Source organism: Dipodomys ordii, unplaced genomic scaffold (assembly GCF_000151885.1).
Source record: "Dipodomys ordii isolate 6190 unplaced genomic scaffold, Dord_2.0 Scaffold82, whole genome shotgun sequence".
Classification (NCBI taxonomy): Eukaryota; Metazoa; Chordata; class Mammalia; order Rodentia; family Heteromyidae; genus Dipodomys; species Dipodomys ordii.
In genome coordinates this window covers 4,641,566-4,661,367 of record NW_012267298.1, presented here as the reverse complement: position 1 = coordinate 4,661,367, position 19,802 = coordinate 4,641,566, and the positions used below count along the sequence as shown (strand labels likewise).

At 41.4% G+C, this 19,802-nt stretch overlaps 1 protein-coding gene across 2 annotated transcripts in view; it reads left to right on the top strand.

Annotated features, from left to right (window-relative positions):
* Window positions 1-6: 6 nt before the first annotated feature.
* Window positions 7-19,802, top strand: part of Adcy8 (adenylate cyclase 8 (brain)) — a 221,541-nt gene continuing 201,745 nt past the window's right edge. For both annotated transcript variants that reach the window (XM_013025152.1, XM_013025151.1), the window contains exon 1: window positions 7-591. In XM_013025152.1, the coding sequence (XP_012880606.1) occupies window positions 184-591 (408 nt within the window). In that variant the 5' untranslated portion in view covers window positions 7-183. The remainder of the gene's footprint in view (window positions 592-19,802) is intronic.

The window sequence follows — 19,802 nt, the reverse complement described above, 5'->3', positions numbered from 1 at the left end:
GGCGGCGACCTGGGCTTTCTGCACCTCGACTGCGCCCCCAGCAACTCCGATTTCTTCCTCAACGGGGGCTACAGCTACCGGGGGGTGATCTTCCCCACCCTGCGCAACTCCTTCAAGTCTCGGGATCTGGAGCGCCTGTACCAGCGCTATTTCTTGGGGCAGAGGCGCAAATCCGAGGTGGTCATGAACGTGCTGGATGTGCTGACCAAACTCACCCTCCTGGTCCTCCACTTGAGTCTGGCGTCGGCCCCCATGGACCCACTCAAGGGCATCTTGCTGGGCTTCTTCACCGGCATCGAGGTGGTGATCTGCGCCCTGGTGGTGGTCAGGAAGGATACCACCTCGCACACCTACCTGCAGTACAGCGGTGTGGTCACCTGGGTGGCTATGACCACCCAGATCCTGGCAGCCGGCCTCGGGTACGGGCTGCTGGGCGACGGCATAGGCTACGTGCTCTTCACACTCTTCGCCACCTACAGCATGCTTCCACTGCCGCTCACCTGGGCCATCCTGGCAGGCCTGGGCACGTCCCTGCTGCAGGTCGTTCTGCAAGTGGTCATCCCCCGGCTAGCAGTCATTTCCATCAACCAGGTAAGTAACTCCTGCTGCACCTGACTCGCTTTCCGCTTCCCATGGGTCTGGCTTACTTATACTAGGTTTCAGAGAGCCAGGTTGCCCCCCTCTCCCCGTGCACCTCCCTCACCCCCCCCCCGCCAAGTCTGGTCCTGTGCCTGTGTTGGTTAGGATGGCATCTCTCCCTTCTTGGGGGCAGAGGGGTACATGCAACAAAAGTAACCTCCAAAAGTTTCTCCCAACTCTGCTCCTCCAATCATCGTGGGAGTGATTCTGGGACATCAACCAGGAAACTGATTGCCACTCATCCCCCAGGGTCTGCAACAGGCTAGGGAAGGAGAGGAGGAGCCCTGGGATTCAGGTGACCTATTCGTCAGTGCCTAACTCCTAAAAGTCACAGCAGGTCGTTGTAAGGGACACAGATATTCAGAGTTGAGTGTCTGTCGAGTTGTCTGTCACCAGTCTCCCTTTGGCAAGGAACAGCTTTTGCTAAATACATAATTGCCAGTGTGGGGGTATCCTACAATTATTCTCTCCCCCCTTCCTTCAAACAATCCTGTGGCACAGGGGCTTACTCGGGAATGTTGTATTGCCCGGAGAACCTGCCACGCTCGGTCCTCTCATCACGGTGCTTTAAACAATATCGCCCTCTGAAATAGAAGGCTAGCAGGGTTCTTCACAAAGAGTGCAAGTTCTCATCAATTTGGAGGGGTGGCAGGCATTTTGATGGAGAGGGTTTGAAATAGGTGGAATCTGATTATTTGGGTCTTTTTCTTGTTTCTCCTCTTTTTCTCTTCTCCTGTCTCATTAAATATGGATGTGTTTGTGTGAAGAAAGTTCACATTGTCTGTGGGTGAGAAGGTAGAGAAAGAATCCATTGTTTATATTCCCCAAAGCAAATTGATAATTAATGACCTGGTACTTTCTTGACCAAATGTCTGGTAAGTAGATAGCAGATGGGGAGGGGGATAAACCGTGGGGAGAGTTCTCGATGAGAAAATTAACATGTCAGCCAAATTGGTTCAGAGAGAACGCCGCTGAGATGTGTCTGGGCAGAGCGCTGTTTTGTATGCACCTGCTGGCACCTGCTCTGTCCTCAGCCTCAGTCCGTTTTGCCGCATTAGAGGCTTCAAACTTCTCTGCCTGGTGGTCAGGTATGCACAGATGGTGTTTAGCGCAAACAATCACATCACCCTTGAAAATCACGGATGGATTTTTGATCACCTGTCCCATCGGAGTGCTTCACCTCTCACTGACCTTCGAGAGTCAACTGAATTTGGTGGCCTGGCCATTTTCAGATGGCTCTGTACCCATTGCTCAGGTTGCATACCTGGTTGGCTGCTTTGACAGTGCTTTTGTCATGGCCATTGGTATAAACCAAATAGCTTGTACAATTTGTGGTTGTGACCATCAGGGATGAAAAGTGGAGATGAGAGTGTCCAAAGGACTGGTGAGATGAACCTTTCCTTGTTAAGGCAACAGTGTGTGTGTGTGTGTGTGTGTGTGTGTGTGTGTGTGTGTGTGTGTGTGTGTGTGTGTGTGTGTGTGTGTGTGTGTGTTCAAAACTGTCGTTAACCTTTAATACTTGACACAAAATAGAGCTTTCATTCAGAAAACAAGCTGCTATATTCCTTGCTTGGGGTTGTCTAAACTTATATAATGTCTTATTTGTGTTTTTTCATCCTGTGTACATGCAAATCTAAAGTCTTATATATATATATATATATATATATATATATATATATATTCTTCCAAGAGTTCTGATTTTTCCTTCATTTTTGTTTTATATACATAGACATCCAACATATATTTCTTCCTTCTCTTTTCCTTCCCCTCTCCCCCAATTCTCTTCTTTTTTCCTGCTCCTCTCCTCACTTTAAAAAATCTAACGTGAATATGAGGTGTTTCCAGAACATATACAGACATTATTGCACCAAATTCCATCTATTGGAAACCAGTGCTTTTCCAGCTGTAGACTTTCTTGGTACATGTTACTAAAAGACTCCATCAAGCAAGCTTGGAGTAGTATTTAGAATAACACATCCTAAGTGGCAAATTCTGAATATTGTCAAAGTTCTAAGTATAGAGATTTTTTCCCTGCCAAATGAAACCAGAAAGTAAATTTTGGCTTCATGTTTGTTTCATACTCTACTCAAATACTACCAGATGGGAGAAAATTAAAAATAACCCCAATGTCTTCCCACTCCCATGCTCCCCTGTGAAAACCAAGGTCCTGACGCCTATAAATCAAGCCCATTCAACCTTCTATTTGTGTAGGTAGGATTCTAGATGTCATTGTTCCATTCACCTTTGGCCCCAAGGGTTTGGGCGCTCTCCCCTCAATCTAGGTGCTGAAAAAGTCCTTTAAGCACTTTCCTTTGGCGCCCCCTAGAGGTTTAAATTTCTTTAGTCGATCTTGCAGAATTAGACAAATCTCTTTATAGGATCTGTGAGGTATTATTTTTCCCCGTTTGCCACTATATTTGGCATGCTGAAAACCTGATGCTGACTTCTCATAGCAACTAGAGTGAAACCTGGCTCCTTAGCAGAGCCGACGTCATTCTTAAAGCTGATAGACGCTTTTCTTTATCTGCTCCTCCTCAGACACTAAGTACTGTCCATTTTTAGTCTTTCCAGTGTCCCAGTTTTTTTTTTCTACTTCTTGGCCTTTGTACCTGCTGCCTAGAAAGGTTTCTCCCTGGTCTCCATGAAACTGTCACATTCTTTGATCCAGATTCTCAAAGGCCACATTCTCTTTAGTGCATAAGTCGTTTGTCTCTCCAGGGCTCATAAACTATCTGAAATTATCTTATTTTTGTTTACTGTGTCTCTCTGCAGTACCACCCACTCATAAGAACCTAAATGTCACAGAGACAAAGAATTATCTATCATATCTACCACTGTCCCCTTTGCACTCAACAGTGAATGAACAATGAATAAACAATGTTATTCTTCACATGGATATATGATACAGTATCCAAGTCCCCTGGCTCAATGTTGATAAAAGCTTTCTCTGCACATGCTCAAATACAAATGTATGCACACATACATTTATAAATGTAAATATATATGTATGTGCACACACAAATAGGTTGTATGTGTGTAAGGCAATCTCTTACAAATATTTTTGTAGAAATCAAAGTTCAATGCATTACAGTTGTACATTTTTTACATAACTAGTGCCTCATTGTGTGATACCATATCTTGTTATGACAAATGGATGGTACCATCCCTCATACTTCAAAGAAATGATATTCTCTTTGAAACCAACGGACATTGTGAAGATCAGGCCTGTAGCAAGTGGCAAGGGCAGGTTTCGAACCCTGGCTCCAATGCCAATCGTTCTTCAGCAACCTTTTAAGGATCATCCTTCTAAACTAGCATTTGAAATTGCTGTTTCTCTAATCAAGGCAGTAACATCCCATAAACCACATGAATGAATGTTGAATGAAAAAGCCAGAGGCAATTATGAGAGGAAAATGACAGGCAGGCTAGGCATAGATTCTCTACAACAAGCTTGACAGTCTGCTCAATTGGATCAAATTTGCCAACTAAAGGCCATAAGCCCTAGAATATCATCTCTCTCAAATTAGTCCTAATTCCCTTTAAGAGGACAGCTGAGGTTTAAGTTAACATTCCCAAGACTCGGTAAACTGAAATGCAAGGATGCAGACAGCACACTGTGTATTTCTCTGCAAAAATGTCATTTGCAAAAGTAACAAATGAGCCCATGGTTGTCTTCCATGAATCCAGTCCATGCCTGTCTGCTTATTTTCTTTTCTTTACTTTTTTTTCTTTTTTTTTTTTTTTGGTCAGTCATGGGGCTTGAACTCTGGGCTTGAGCGGTGTCCCCTAGCTCTTCAGCTCAAGGCTAGCATTCTACCACTTGAGTGACTTCTGGTTTTCTAGTGGTTTATTGGAGATAAGAGTTTCACGGACTTTCCTGCCCGGGCTGGCTTTGAACCATGATCCTCAGATCTCAGCCTCCTGAGTAGCTAGGATTATAGGTGTGAGCCACCAGAGCCAGGCTTGCTTCTTTTCTTTACCTCCTAAAAGAAATGATATTTGTGGCTTGACAGGCTGACAATCATGCTGAAAATCTTTCTCTGTAGACCCCCTATGTGAAGAACAAACCCCCTTGTTAACTTGTCTCACAACTTGCTTGTCTCACAACTCTGGTCACAGGATGGAACCTAAAACGGACCCCTCAGGAGCTTCCTCACCAGAAAGGAAATGGTTTGTATTTTCCCCCACTTTGTTAATAGACTCAAAACAAACAGATTTCCTACCTAAATAAAAGTGATTACAGTCCAAGACAAATATGTTCACCTACATATTATCTGGGTCAAGTGACACTAGAAATACTGAAGTTCAGTTCAAGAAGGCACAGGCCAGGCATCAGTGGTTCATGCCAGTAATCCTAGCTACTGAGGAGGATGAGATCTGAGGATCATGGTTTGAAGCCAGACTAGGTATCAGAGTCCATGCGACTTACTTCCAATTAACCAGCAACACAATAGGAGCTGTTGCTCAAGTGGTAGAGTGCTAACCCTGAGTGAAAAACCTAAGGTAAATCATCCACAACCTGAGTTCAAGCCCCAACACACACACACACACACACACACACACACACACACACACACCAGATTAAAGCCCGGTACCCGTGGCTTACGCCTGTAATCCTAGCTACTCAGGAGGCTGAGGTCTGAGGATCCAGGTTCAAAGTCAGCCAGGGCAGGAAAGTCCGTGAGACTCTGATCTCCAATAAACCACTAGAAAACAGGAAGTGGCGCTGTGGCTCTAGCGGTAGAGCGCTCACTTGAGCTGAAGAGCACAGGAACAGCATCCAAACCCAGAGTTCAAGCCCCGTGATGGACCAAAAACAAAACAAAACAAAGAAACAGATTGAATGGCTCCTTTTATTTTGTTCTGACAAAGCTCAGTCATAGGTAGCAAGAGGACTAGTAGCTACTTCTCCCTTAGGAAGCTCCACCCAATTCAACTTACACCAGCTTTGTGGATGTGATTCCAACCAATGCCAGTAGTGCTTTATCCAGATTCTATGACAATGGCATTTTCCCACATCTTAAACCAACTGTTTATCCTGCCAGTTCAATGTATCCATCAGAAAATCCATTAGGAGATGACATTATGTACATGAATAAAATATTTAACAATAAGGTTATTTTTTGACAGGATAGATAAATTCTAAGCACTGTTGCTATAATTAGCCTTTTATTCTATTTTAATTGCTGGGAACAATAACAGGAACTACCTAACACTCGAAGCTCGTCTCATTCTCCAGCTCATTAGTGATAAGACGTGGAAATCATTTAGTTATTAGAAAACTGGGAGGCAGTAATAATTTAACTAGAAAGATTGCTGCATTATGTTTCTTTCCTCTTGGGGATTCTAAAATGTTACAGCCACTGGCTAATTAGTCTTGGTGCCTCTTGGTGAAACAGATAAGCAAAGTGTCAGCATAAAGGTGATTTCTTTACAGTAATTCTATAAACAAAGTCAGACAGGTATGCAAATTCAGATTGGCTAATGCTCAAGGTCACAGTGCCATATTTGAATTTCCCATGCAACACTGCCTTTGCTGTCTTACATGCATCCTATCAAATAGCAGAGACTAGAGACCCACTATCTACTGCTAATTAAGTAATGATCCTTAACCTTATCTAATAACAAGGGACATTTGCCTACTAGCTGGTTCTTAATCCTTTAGAAGAAAATGTGTTTTTTGTACAACTTAAGATAGCCATGGAGGGTTTGAGCAGGTAGGAGTTTGGGAGGGAAGTAGAATTTGTGTGACTTAAATATGCAGTTCTAGCCCCTTAAATAAAGAACTGACTTCATAGTAAATAAAAATAAAGCAAGGATAATGGAATTACCAGCATCTCTCTCCCCACATATACAATCCAAACATAAGCATATGATACTACATGTTCTTTGTCCAAGTCTAATGCTCTTTGAAGCTAACTCCAAATCAAATAAAGGGTCCTGTGACTCCTTAGTGTACAATAAATGACATATAATTTAAATTTCCCCAGTTTGATAGTTATTAGGTAAACTTTCACCTTGAACACATAAATACTAGTTGAATGGGTCTGACTGAGTTCCTATGTAATGTACTTTACTAGTTAGGATTACATTTTTAATTTTTAAATACATATTTTTATTGTAAACATACTGTATAGAGGGTTACAGTTACATGAGTAAGGTAATGAGTCCATTTCCTATCGAGCATTGTTAACCCATCTTTGTTTTCCCCTACCTTCTCTTTCCTCCCCATCTCCCCAACTCCTCCCTCCCCCCCAAAGTTGTAGAGTTCATTTTCAACATAGTGTCTTGTACATCTCATTGTTACAGTGGGTCATCCTGTATCCTTTTATTTTTAGTGTGAAAATACCATACAGAGGGGTTACAATTACATGAGCAAGGTAATGAGTACATTTCTTACCCATCCTGTATCCTTATTTCAGCATTTTGTTATTTCCCTTCCCCTCTCCAAATTAGAAAAATGTATATACAAGATGTAGGGCACCGGAATCAAATACAGTGAAAAAGGGTTATGCCATGGGAGAAGAACATACAAAGAAACAAAAAAAATCACATAATACATTATAAGCACATTAAAGACAACAACAAGAAAGATAAAATCTCTTACATCTCTATCTTGGGGTTCATTTTGCTTATCATCAGGTTATATGGTCATATGTATGTAGCTTTTGACCTCTTCTGCTTGTCCTAGACATATACTAGTTATTGCACATAAAGGAAACCATGGGAGCTGTGTTTCTTGGGGTCTGGCTTATTTTTTGTGTGTGTGTGTCGGTCATGGGGCTTGAACTCTGGGCTTGGGCGCCGCCCCAGTGCCCTTCAACTCAAGGCAAGTGTTCTACTTTTTGAGCCACAGCACCACTTCTGGTTTTCTAGTGGTTTATTAGAGATAAGAGTTTCACGGACTTTTCTGCCTGGGCTGGCTTTGAACCATGATCTTCAGGCCACAGCCTCCTGAGTAGCTAGGATTACAGTTGTGAGCCACTGGCACCCAGCTGGCTTATTTTTTAAAGCTCCAAATACCTCCATTTCTGTATAGCCCTTTAGCAAATTCATCTAAGCTTTAAAAGTAATTACAAGATTCCAGCATGTCTGGGTAATAAAATACCTTATGGAGACAAATTTGGGTGTCAAACTTCTCAAGAGATTCCTTTTAATGTCAGGAAATGGTGATATTATTCTCTCTTCCTTGTGACAAATACTAGACTTTTCATATCTCTCTCTCTCTCTTTCCCTTATTTCTTTCTCGGTCTCTCTTCTTCACTTCTTTCCTCTTTTTTCTGTAGCAGTGGAGAGTAGACTTTGTAAAATTTGTTTTAAATAATTTCTGAAATGAGCAATTATGTCTTTTCAGCCTCTCTACTTGGTAGATATCATGGCCCTGGAGTTCTAAATAGATTGTATCTGTATATTTAGAGAGAGTTGTAAACTGATTGTGTAGCGTATGCTTTGCAATATTGAATTATGGACTTGTTTTCCTTAATATCCGGTAATGTCACCTGACTGGCATTAGTGGACCAGAGTATAATTAGATTAGAACGGGGAGGACTAAAGGAGTCTGCTTCTGGAGCTGCTGCGGCAGTGTCGTGCTAAGTGGGATGAATGCATTAGTCATATTTACACTCTGACGATTGATGGCATTTTTAAGAGCTTATCAAAAAGAAGTGGAACCAAGCATAAAAAAGGAAAAGATGTTTAAAACTCCACTCGATTCCAAATTCAGAGCTGTTAGCAAGATGTAACCAGAGGACACTACTACCATCATCTGATGTGACATTTTACTGTTGTCTAAATATTTCTTACGATGCTAATTTATTCATTTCACAAGTGTGTCTATTTGAGCTGATCCTACGTGTGTTTATTTCCAGAATATAAGAGACACTGCAATATTCATCTCAAACCTTTCCTTTCCCCAACAAATGGGCACAATATTGATTCTCTAAGAGTTCAGTAGGCCCAGAATACAGTTGGACTACATAGCAATTCACTTGACAGATTGCTTCTCAAGCCTGTCCTTGATTCTTACTCTGAGATAGAATTAAAGTAACAGCCGTAGCATTGAAGACTGAGAAACGTTTGTAGCACACAGGTTTGAATCTCAGCCAGATAATGGGTTATGCAAGTAATATCTCTCCCCAGGATTTTCTTGGCAGGGGGAGGTGGTGGTTAGGTAGGGGACTGTGCCTTCATAGCCAGTACATAGCAGAGAATGCTAGTATCCTGTGCCCTGGGGCCCACAAAAGGAAATTGGATTTACACACTCAAATTGTATCATGTGAGTTTTGTTTATGAAGAACTATTTTAAGAAGGCAGGTCACTTAGACAGCCAGCTTCTCTCGCTGGGAGATTTTTTACAGTCAGCCCTGTGGGGAGGAGGAAGACTGCTGAGTGGATTAATTAACCATGGAGATACCAGACTTTCCAGGGGAGGCCCGGCTCTGTCCTGATCAGAATGAATGCCACTTTCCCCAAAAATGCCTTCAGGTAACAAAGGAACCAAGGGTATGACATGGATTTTCAGGTTCACAGGAGTCTGTTTCTTTAATGTCTTATCTGTGGAGCTTGGAATGGATGCCTATAAACTGAATCACATTTCGGTAGATCATACATTTTTAATATGAGCAAAACTTTACATCTCCACCAGTCACTTGGGGTCTCTAGCCTTTGATTCTACTTACTGACTTCTATGTCTGAGATACTGCAAAATGTCTTGGAGGCACAAAACTACCCTAAGTGAGGGAATCATAAATTTATATATGGTGAAGACATGAACGATGTACAAGAAATAAAGCACATCAATGTTTTGGGTGTTCCAATGAATTGAAAAAGAACATTATCTCTATATAAAGTCCATATCCATTTATACTTTTCACATGATGACAAAAACAATAACCACTTCTCTTTTGTAAACAACACATCCTCGTCCTGTGTCAGTTTGTTTTCCAGTTGAGAGGAGTTAACCATTTCAGAATCTTTTCTTTATTAATTTTTATGTGTGTGTGTGTGTGTGTGTGTGAGAGAGAGAGAGAGAGAGAGAGAGAGAGAGCATGCACATGAACGCCTGTGTAATTACATTCTGAAAGCACATGATTGCTTATAGAGACTACCAAGAATTAGGGAATGCATTTCTTCAACTCACAGTGAAGGAAATACAGAAGAGGACTGGCTGAAAACAAACAAACAGGAACATACCACTGAAAGGCCTAAGGATGAAGGAATATAGGAGGCTTATGGTCACTGTCTTCAAATATTTGGGATTCTACCATGAAAAAAAGACTGCTTATTTTCTGTACATCTCCTATAGGATGGAATAAGGGCCATGGAAGGCCATGAGAAATTTGGATTCCCTACAAGTGCGGCTTCCAACCCAATGGTACTGTGACTTGAAATGATGAGGTTGCTGTTGTGGGAATGCTTCAAGAGAAAGCTGTATCTCCAGCTTCAACAGATATGTAATAAAGGAGATTCTTAGATAGGAAAGTCTTTTCTTCAAGGTCAATTGAAAGCCATTGGCTGTATCTACAATCTTTCATGGGTGCTTTACAAACCAGGGTGGGGAAAAATCAGAAAGCAAAAGACAAGAAGGGAGAAAAGCAAGGCAAATATTAACTCATTTGGCTCCCTTCTAGGAGTACCTCTGGTATCCTTTCCCACAAAGGGACCAAAATTGTGAACCATCGCTATTTGAGCAATAAAAATAATTGAAAAGAATATTTAAATTGCTATCACTCGAAAATAAATCAAGATTACATTAGGGCAAATGGAAGAATGAATATTGGGCAGGCAAATTGTTCACCAAGTGTTTGTTGATTGCCTGATGGATCCTGAGTCCCAGAAAACAGCTGTCTATGGAGTAGATCAGGTTATCGCTCTACTGGAGTGGATATTCCAATGTGGAAAGGTTTGTTCCCTGGCTTTTCGAATACATCCAGAGCACAGAATTCAGTAGATATGTTACTTAAATGCAACTCTTGGAGTTTTTTTTACTGCTTTTTTTAACTGCAGGCTTCTAAATTATAAAGCATCAAAGCTGCAGTGGATTTCCTATAGAAATTGCATGAGAAAAGGTCAGACTCTAGAAGAAATAGAAGATGGATGTGGATCTTTCTTCCCTGTGGAGCCAATGTAATGGGCCCTGGGAAAGAGCTAAGAGATCAGTTATTGAAGCATCATCTTGTGCATCCCCAGCCTGCTGCACTGAAGACATGGCGTGCGGGAGCATCTGCTTCATGTCAGACAAGGTCAGGTTGGTCTCCAGTTCTGGGAACTCCTGGTTAATCGGCTCACAGTGACCCCTGCTAAAGTGCAGAAACTGTCCTGCGGCTCCAGACACCCATCCTTATATAAGGAAGGGTAGACGAGGGGTTTAGAGAAGGTGTAAGTTTTGTCTTTGTTCACTGAGACACCTGTGTGTCTTGCTTTATAGCAGCAATGTCATAATATTCCAATGTGCTCAGGAGACTGGGAGCCCCTGGAGGGCAGGGATGGAACTGTAGTCATCTCTGTGTCCCTAGCATCTGGTTTAGCACGTGACACTCGGGAAGTTCTGAATACCAACTTTTTAAATGAGTGGGATAAATAAATATGGTGTGTTACGGTCTCCTTTCCTACCTACACATTCAGTCACCAAAGTGGCAATAAGGAATGAAAATCTGGCAACAGAAATCCATCTCTCTACCCTTTCTATTGATCAGATAACACTAGAAGTTATCATAGTCATGTGGTTTGTGCAGAATTCTGCAAACTCAGTTCTGGTACCTGTATGTAAAAGAAAAATTTCTAAGATAATGTGAAGAAAATGTGAATAAATTGCCCAGCTCATTTAATCAAACAGCATAGAATGGGATCAGCCACCAGTATTGGTCCATTCTTCAAAATTTCAACTAGATCAGGCTCATCTACTCAAAGTAAAGACAAAATACTAACACAGAGATCATCCTCTTGTTACCAGAAATTAGCACAGCTGATCAGCCTCGCATCCAGCGTGAGAATTCAGGCAAGACATGAATGTAGTCAACGTGACAGGGAAGAAATATGGTAAAGAAAGAGATCATGTATGACACCAAGGGATGGGGGCATCTTAGTTCATCCTCAGCAATCCTCAGGATACAGACCTGAGCATGCAAGAAGACCTCCTTTGACTGCATTGCCCTTTATCCTGCCCTCTATCCTGCCTAGTGCTGCCCCAGTCTTGGTGTCCATGTTTCTCTTCACCAACTAGACTATAAGCTACATAAGTGGGAAGCAGAGGAAGATATAGGAGCAGGGGAAAAGGTGTGCACAGTTTTAAAGTCTTGGTTATAGTCCCTGTATATCACTTCTGATCCTCCTGAGTTTCAGGGCTCTTACCACTCTCATTACATGCAGTAGGCAGCAACCTGCTTCCCTTGAGATGATTTCTCCAGCTCTAGGAGGCAACCCGATGATTGTTGGTAATTGTCCACACTTTGGGGTAATCTGTCCTGCAAGGCTCTACTGTTCCTTGAGAGAATTTTTCGTCCTTGCCATAAAGTTGTTCTTCATCAATCCTGTCTTTCCTGGAACACAAGGTGATTGCAAAGTGACTGAAGAGAATGTCTTAGAACAATGACAAACACAAAATGGAATCATAGCCAAAAGGCTTCTCTCCTGCTTTTAGTTACTTCATGGAAGCAAAAAAATAATAATATGCAGTTTTAAGTACCTTCTACATATATTCGTTTCATCGGCTGAAAGTGGGTTGTCTCTAGGGTGAGAACAGTAGCATTTGCCTTTGGTGTTTGAATGCTTACTGAGATGGCCAGTGAGAAACTCCTATATCTACCTCTACCGGGTCCAGGGCTGCAGCTACCTGTGAGATGGGAAGTTTAATTACATTTTGGTCTTTGCCCTTCCTTACAGCTGATGGATACCTATGCCTCATTCTCTTTCTTATTTGCTGTTATGCAATGGATCTGAGACCCACCTGAAGTCACTTCGGTGGTTTGACATCTCAATGATAGAGCCTTTCTGGTAGCTATCCTTCTCTGGATCAGCATAGGAACAGCTCTGGGCAGGAAGTGCTCTCAAATGCCCACCTGACTCCAAGTGCTCCATACAATGGGGCTAGGATGACTCACTCCGACTGGCAGGACATTGAACAAAGCAAGCTGATTTTACTGAGCATGAAAAAAGACAGATAATTGTCTAGTTTACTGTGTTCTGCAGTTTAAACTCTATTATATAAAGACCACGTGGTACTCTACCTAGACCAGTTTATCCATAAAGCACTAAACATCAAAGTAAAGCCTGATTTTCTGTATTAGAGCCCAATGGAGTTAAGTAAGAGTCTTCATAAACTCCAGAAGACTCAAAGAAAGTCTTTAGTTTTGTGAAGTACTGTCCCACTTAATCCACTTTTCCTATTGTCGATTAGTTCCAGCACCAACAAGGGCAACCATTTTATCTTCTAACTTCAAAGTCAAAATCCTCGACATTCACGGGATTCGATTTTCCGGCCTGCAGGTGGTGGGCAGCTCACTGGGGAATGTGTTCATGGCTCTAGGTGGGCAGCAATCAATGCCCTCTTTCCTGTTTATGAGGTAGAGGACTGTCCTTGTCTCTTACCAGCTGAATAATGACATCACATACAGCTTTTGGGGCCCAGCCCAAGCCATCTCAGTCAGAGAGGAGCTATACCAACGCACAGTTTGAGATATTTTTGGAAATGTTTAAGTACATTTCCTTAAAAACAGATAAACCACAAATTCATCCTTTTTTTGCTATGGATTTTGTTCTTTTCAGTGACTTTGGCTAAAGAAATTGCTTTGGCTTCTCGAAATCCAAACTTCCAAAGTTAATCATGCCTAATAGCATTCTATGAACTGTGTGTGTGTGTGTGTGTGTGTGATTATAAAGCAGTTTCCATTGTCTGATTATAAAGGGTTTTGAGACATCATCCTCTGACTGCATTGCTCTTTATCTGCCATCTCTTTTGCTTAGTGCTGTCCCATTCTTGGCATCCATATTTCTTCTCACCCTCTAGGCACCTACCTCTACACACACTCTTCTTTCTCAGGTGTTTTAGGACTTCATGCAATCTAATTCACGTTGGAACTCCTTCCATCCCATCATCCCACACTTCTTCCTAAATAATCACACGTTTACCTCGGTTCACAAATATCTATCTGTGTGCAACTCTCTCTCTTAGATCTGTGTCTTTGACTAGTCTTCTCTGTGAAGCATAAGCCTGGGCACTGTAGACACCTTCAATGGAATGACCCCCAGTCACTGGAATGACTCAACTCAATACTCAACATTAGTGTGGAATTCTGATGGGTTAGTGTCTTGCTGCTGGGGTCTATCCATAGATCTCTATTCTGCTTGTTCTGTCTTTCTGAAGTTCACCTTCCCCAAGCTTCCTCAAGTCTTTTCATTCTCCATTTCTGGTAGCTCTGAAACCCAACATAAAATAAACATCATCAGATTATGAATCTGGTGAAGGTCTACTTGTAGGGCTCATAGGATCATCTTATCCTTGTGTCCACAGAAGGTGAAAAGACAAGGCAGATCTCTGAGGCCCCTTTGTGAAAGATATTCTTTCCATCCATAAGAGCTCCATGCTAATCACCTCACAAAGATTGTCTTCTGAGGCTATCACTTGAGGAGCTAATGTTCATCATGAATTGGGAACAGACCCAATCACATAGACTACAGCAACAGTCATCTATCCCTCATTAATTTATTCCTCTTTTTTGGACCTTCATATGAGAACTATTTTTGAAATACCAGAATGCACAGGCAGTAGGAATCCTGCAGTGAGGAAAGTAATTCTGGATCCTGCTGCTCTAAGGAGGTCATAATATAGAGGCCATGGAAGACATCAAGAAGTAATGACCTAGATAAGTGGGTGGCTTTGAACTGAGTAGATTCCTGTGCGGCTGGATTTGGGGCAGGTATGATGAGAGTGGGGACACCAGATGTCAGCCTACAAAGCTTACATTAGGTGCCTGCTTTCAGAGGGCGACAGTACGACACTGGGTAGGAATGATACTTTAAATCTTCTATTCTGGGCAGAAAGCTCACTTCACCCAGTATTGGTTGTCATTTCCACTAAGAAGGAAGAGCCTGGCCAGTACTAAATAAAGATATTCCTTTTTAAAAAAAGACACATTTTCTTTTTAATGTCTTAAAAGAGGGTTTCATTTTGAATGTCTGTGGGTTCCTCTGATGTACTTTAATCAGACTCAACCCCTTAGTCCCTCTCTCTCCTCTTATCCTCTTCCAAACCCATCACAACCAGCTTCATCACTTTACGAGCATGCATGTACTTGAAGCACCTTGGCCACGCCCACCCTTCCTCACTTTCTCCATTCATCACCCCGACTCTTATTTTATATTTATATTTATATCGTGGACAAGTACTGCTTTATATTCTTGTCATTTGAGCGTGTGTTAATTGTTGAATGGGTTTCACAGTGGTCTTCCAAATATGCACATGCATCATTTTGATCTTAGAGTCCGAAGGGGGAATAGGATAAGAATAAGAATGGATCTATGTTCCACTGCTGTGAGAAAGAGGTCTGACTGGCATATGTGTCTGGCACATCCAGCAGGATTCCTGTGGCTGAGGCTTTCTGAGGAAGACACTTGAACAATGGTGTGAGCATCAGTCTTACTGCCTCAGTGCTTGCTGCTTCCCTTTCTACAGAAGATGCTAAGCTCAGACGAGTAACATCCTCTTCCTTTGGTCTTAGGGCCAATAAGATATTTCAGTCCACATTTGTCCAGTTCCAAAGCTGCGTCTCGGATTTGATGGCTTATTAAGGCAACTTTACTATTCTAATTTCAGAGACAGTGTATAACAAGTAGTAAAGAGAAGAATGAAAGTTGCATTCCAAAATTTGCAATACTTGTAATGATATTTATTATTCTTTGAAGCCAAAAAGTATATTGTATTGAAAATAGTACCCATAATTCATCAAAAGACCATCCTTGATGTTGACAACCAACACAATGGAATTTTCTACACACCAATCAAGTTCCTTTGGCTAAAAAATGCATTCAAACACTTGAAATGATTGCCAAGTTCCCTCATAGCTCCAAACACTTTTATTTTAATGAGCTATAAGGAATATACATGTGTGAATATTGATGCCTTCCTAGTTTATTTGGCTCCCAGTATCACATTATGACAATTTTACTCAAAATGTTTCTTGTCATGGTCTTTGACCTTTGAGAATCTTAGGAAGAAAATTAGAAGTAATGTTGCAGAAAATTTTGAGAGAATTACTTACTAAGTAGTTTTCAATACTTAATTTTTCCCACTACATTGGCACTACCCTTTGTAAAAATGTGTGTACTTTTAGTTATTTGATTTATTTCAAAGGGACCAGGGACTGTGGTGTTTAGTTGACAGTCAATTGTTTCTTTTGAATATATAATTAGCGACTTTGTGGCACTTGTCAGGATAGCTTGTCTGGAGTTTTCAAAACGTGCATGTTAGCAGTTGACAACAAGCCATTTTATGCCAGCATTGATTGATCAGGGCACTTACATGACCTGAATAGCTAAAACTGAGAGTCTGCTTTCTGTGGAGTCCTCTTGATTGGTCTAGAGACCCCAGGAAAGAGACACAGTCACCTGAAGGAGCTCAGCTCAAGCCATCCTTATGTACCTTAGTTAATCCATTCATAACTAGATGAGATTAAGACTCCTGCTGTCACAATGCCACTGATTATACAGGAGTGAAGGAATAATAGGAAAGGACTTAGAACCGAGTGATAGCAGTAAATAAGCTTTGGATGCTGTTATTACTAGTATCAGAGACATGTCTGACCTGATTGCAGGGCAGTGGCCTGCCTTCCTCCTGTTGGCAGTAAACTCTGCTAAACAAAGGACATAGGTCGGCGAGGTGAATCTGCCTGTTAATCTCCTGAGTGAGGGTGGGAAGAACAGGAGAGCTCTATGGACCACTGTGATAGCAAGATTATCACATGCTGCAAGGAGGCCTATGTCTCTGGATGAGAAGATGGCTCTAAATGCTACGATATACATCCATCAGTATCTTCTGCAAGTACCCAAGTACCAATCATGAGAAATTACCCTTTACCATTTTTCCAGAGCCTTCCTACACAGGAAGGGGAACTATTTTACTGCTCATCATACCTTCTTACACCAAAGCCCTTCCTTATCTAAAGTTTTGTGGAAGACAGATAACAAATTTCCATTTAAAATCATGTCCCTCCCCCCTGAAAAGACCTAAATAATCATCAATTTAAAGTAATTCATATATAAAAAAGTACTAAAAAACTTCTAGGTAATTAAACCTACTTCTTTAGGCTGATTACATGTAGTATATAGTCATATTTGAAACAGTGATTCTTTCCTGATTGACAACCACTAAGTGACTGCAGAGCTAATCCATGGTCAATAAAATTAGTAGGAAAACCCATAGTAAGGTAAACATCAATTTCCCTTCAATAAACAAGATGAACAAAGGAAGACTTGAAATTACAGTAGGTCCTCTAGGAAACTAAACCAAGCACAACATGAAGAAACTGAAGTTCTTTTAGTTTAGTTTGCTTCTTTTGTGTTGAGTGAAAGGAGATTGCCTTTGCCTCTCTCCACCTGTCACTCTGTCAACCATTAGATCTCCCAAGCTCCTTACTGAACATTTTTTGTCAGCTGTGGAGCTTAAACTCAAGGCATGGGCTCTATCCCTGAGCTCTTTTGGTCACAGCTAGAGCTCTGCCACTTTGAGCCACAGCTCCACTCTGGTTTTCTGGTAGTTAATTAGAGATAAGAGTCTCATGGCCTTTCCTGCCGGGGCTGGCTTTAAAGCATGATTCTCAGATCTCAGCCTCCTGAGTAGCTAGGATTACAGAGGTGACCCAGTAGCACCTGGCTAACTGAACAACTTATAAGAGTCTCTCTTTTAGAAAATCCTTTCCAGATCTTTGGCTATTAAAGTCCAAGCTTCCATCTTCTTAAGGAAAGAATTCAAGTAGCAGAACACACTTGGAATTGACAGTGAATTGCTGGTATTGGGGCTGTGTTGGTGTTGGTGTTGGTTGGTGTGCATCAGGGGGCAGGAAATGGTCTCTTTGGGTCCAGAGTACTAAATATTACAGGGCATTACTTGTCATTTCTAACATTTACTACACACTTACTGTGTCTGTATCTCTGTGTTCAATGATTTCCCCACATCCTAGCCACTCCTACTGACATTCTTGAATAATAATATTGTCTGTTTTGAAATTGAAGATCTTAAAGATCAGAGAGATGAGTAAAGCTAGAAAGTCATTCAGACAGTATGTAGTCAAGTGGGGATCCTAAAGCAAGTCACACCAGCTTTAAGTATAGATGAGTTCCCACTGGCTCCCACCACCACTGCCTCCTTGTACACACCACATGGCCATTTAAGTAACTGTGCATTCACATTTAGTCATTCATATTCCTTTCACGCACCAACTTGTCTACCGTGAACTAGACTTGAAGGATGCAAAGGCAAATAAGGAATTTTGCTGCCCTCCAGCCATGTATATTACCAGAGCAAAAGGCAAGAAGGGAAAATCTGTTTCTTAGTTCCTCGACTGCCTCCTGAGAGAGCTATGTTGAATTAAACACTTAATGTATTTCATACCTCATTGCTACAAAGGTGTGATCAGTCTTCCAGTCCTTTACCTGGACATGCTACGTGTGCCTGGAATAAAACTGACATTAAGAAGAGAAATGCAGCTTTAGAAATGTTTAAAGTTCTTATGCCTTCACAGTTCAACTTCCTTCTAGACCAAGTACTGAGTATCCCACATGGAAAAGAACTGTGTATAACTTGTAAAAATCTGAAGACAAGACCTTGGTTTTTACCCACACTCCCAGTAACAAAGTGCATTTCTTTTTTTTTCTTGCTTATACTCTTGAAAGTAATCCAGACTTAGTTGCCCACATGATTCTGAGTTACCTAAATTGTTTCTGTGTGAGTTTTTAAATGGTAAGCCATTTGAGGACACAAGCCTTAACCACCTGGCCATGTTTCTGAGATTACTGGCTGGCTAATAATATACACTGTCCTTTTTTTCCCTGTAAATAGAACCAAGATTTTAATCTTGGAATGTAAGGTATCCAGCTGTACTACTAAAAGGTTTGGGAAGGCATTTTTAAATGCCCAGTGCATGTGGGCAGCATTACTCCCACCCCACCCCCAGTAGCCATTTTTCTGCCTAGGAAACAGATGTCATGTCACATCGACTGGCCACCATAGACCATGAGGAGAGATGAAAGCCATGCAGAGTCTGGGGATGACAAAGAAATAAGAACTCTAGGACACAATTAAAATATTAGCTCATCATTCCAGTGATGGTCTATAGGTTCCTATCTAGATGGATGTGTGTGTGTGTGTGTGTGTGTGTGTGCATGCGTGTGTGTGTGTGTGTGTGTGTGTGTGTGTGTGTGATGTTTTGTTTCATCTGAGGTATAGTCCTGGTGGATAACCTAAGCTAGCCTCAAACTCACAAGTCCCTTGCCTCAATCTCCTAAATACTGGGATTCTAAGCATGTGCTAGGTTCTTACATAATATTTTTTTAAAAAAATCCTATAAAATATACTGGAGTTGTCTTTAATGCATTGTTATTTTAATTCTCCATTTCAATAGCCAAGCACAATTTCTAAAAAGCACAGGTGGTATCCTCTGATAAATGATCATTGACCACTCCTTGAAATAAATGGCAAATGTAAATCTTCTATCTGGGTTATCTGATCTCTAAGACAAATAGAGCAGGTAAAACCACTTCCATGTTATGGCTATTTTTGGCTTTTTCCCTATCCATACTCAAGATTTGGAGAACAGTAGGAGCCAGATCAGATGTTGTAACATCTGATCTATAATTTATATCACTGGAATAAATGCCAGGCAACAGTCCTGGCTGCAGAAGACAGGTGGAACTATTTCCCAGGGGAAGAAACTGATGCTTTCCTATTTATAAATCTTTGAAAGTACACCAGGCCTTGTGAGATTAAAAAGTTGTCTCTGGAGGTACTCAGCAGTCACCAGATGTCCATCACCAGGGATTTGGGGCAAAAGGAGAAAGGCTTAAACTAGATGCTTAAAAAAAAACATCCTTAGCAATTTGCAGCTTATGACTCTTGGGACTCTTGAAGTTATAAATAATTGGTTAGGTGCAGAACTGGACTGTGAACAAAAAAA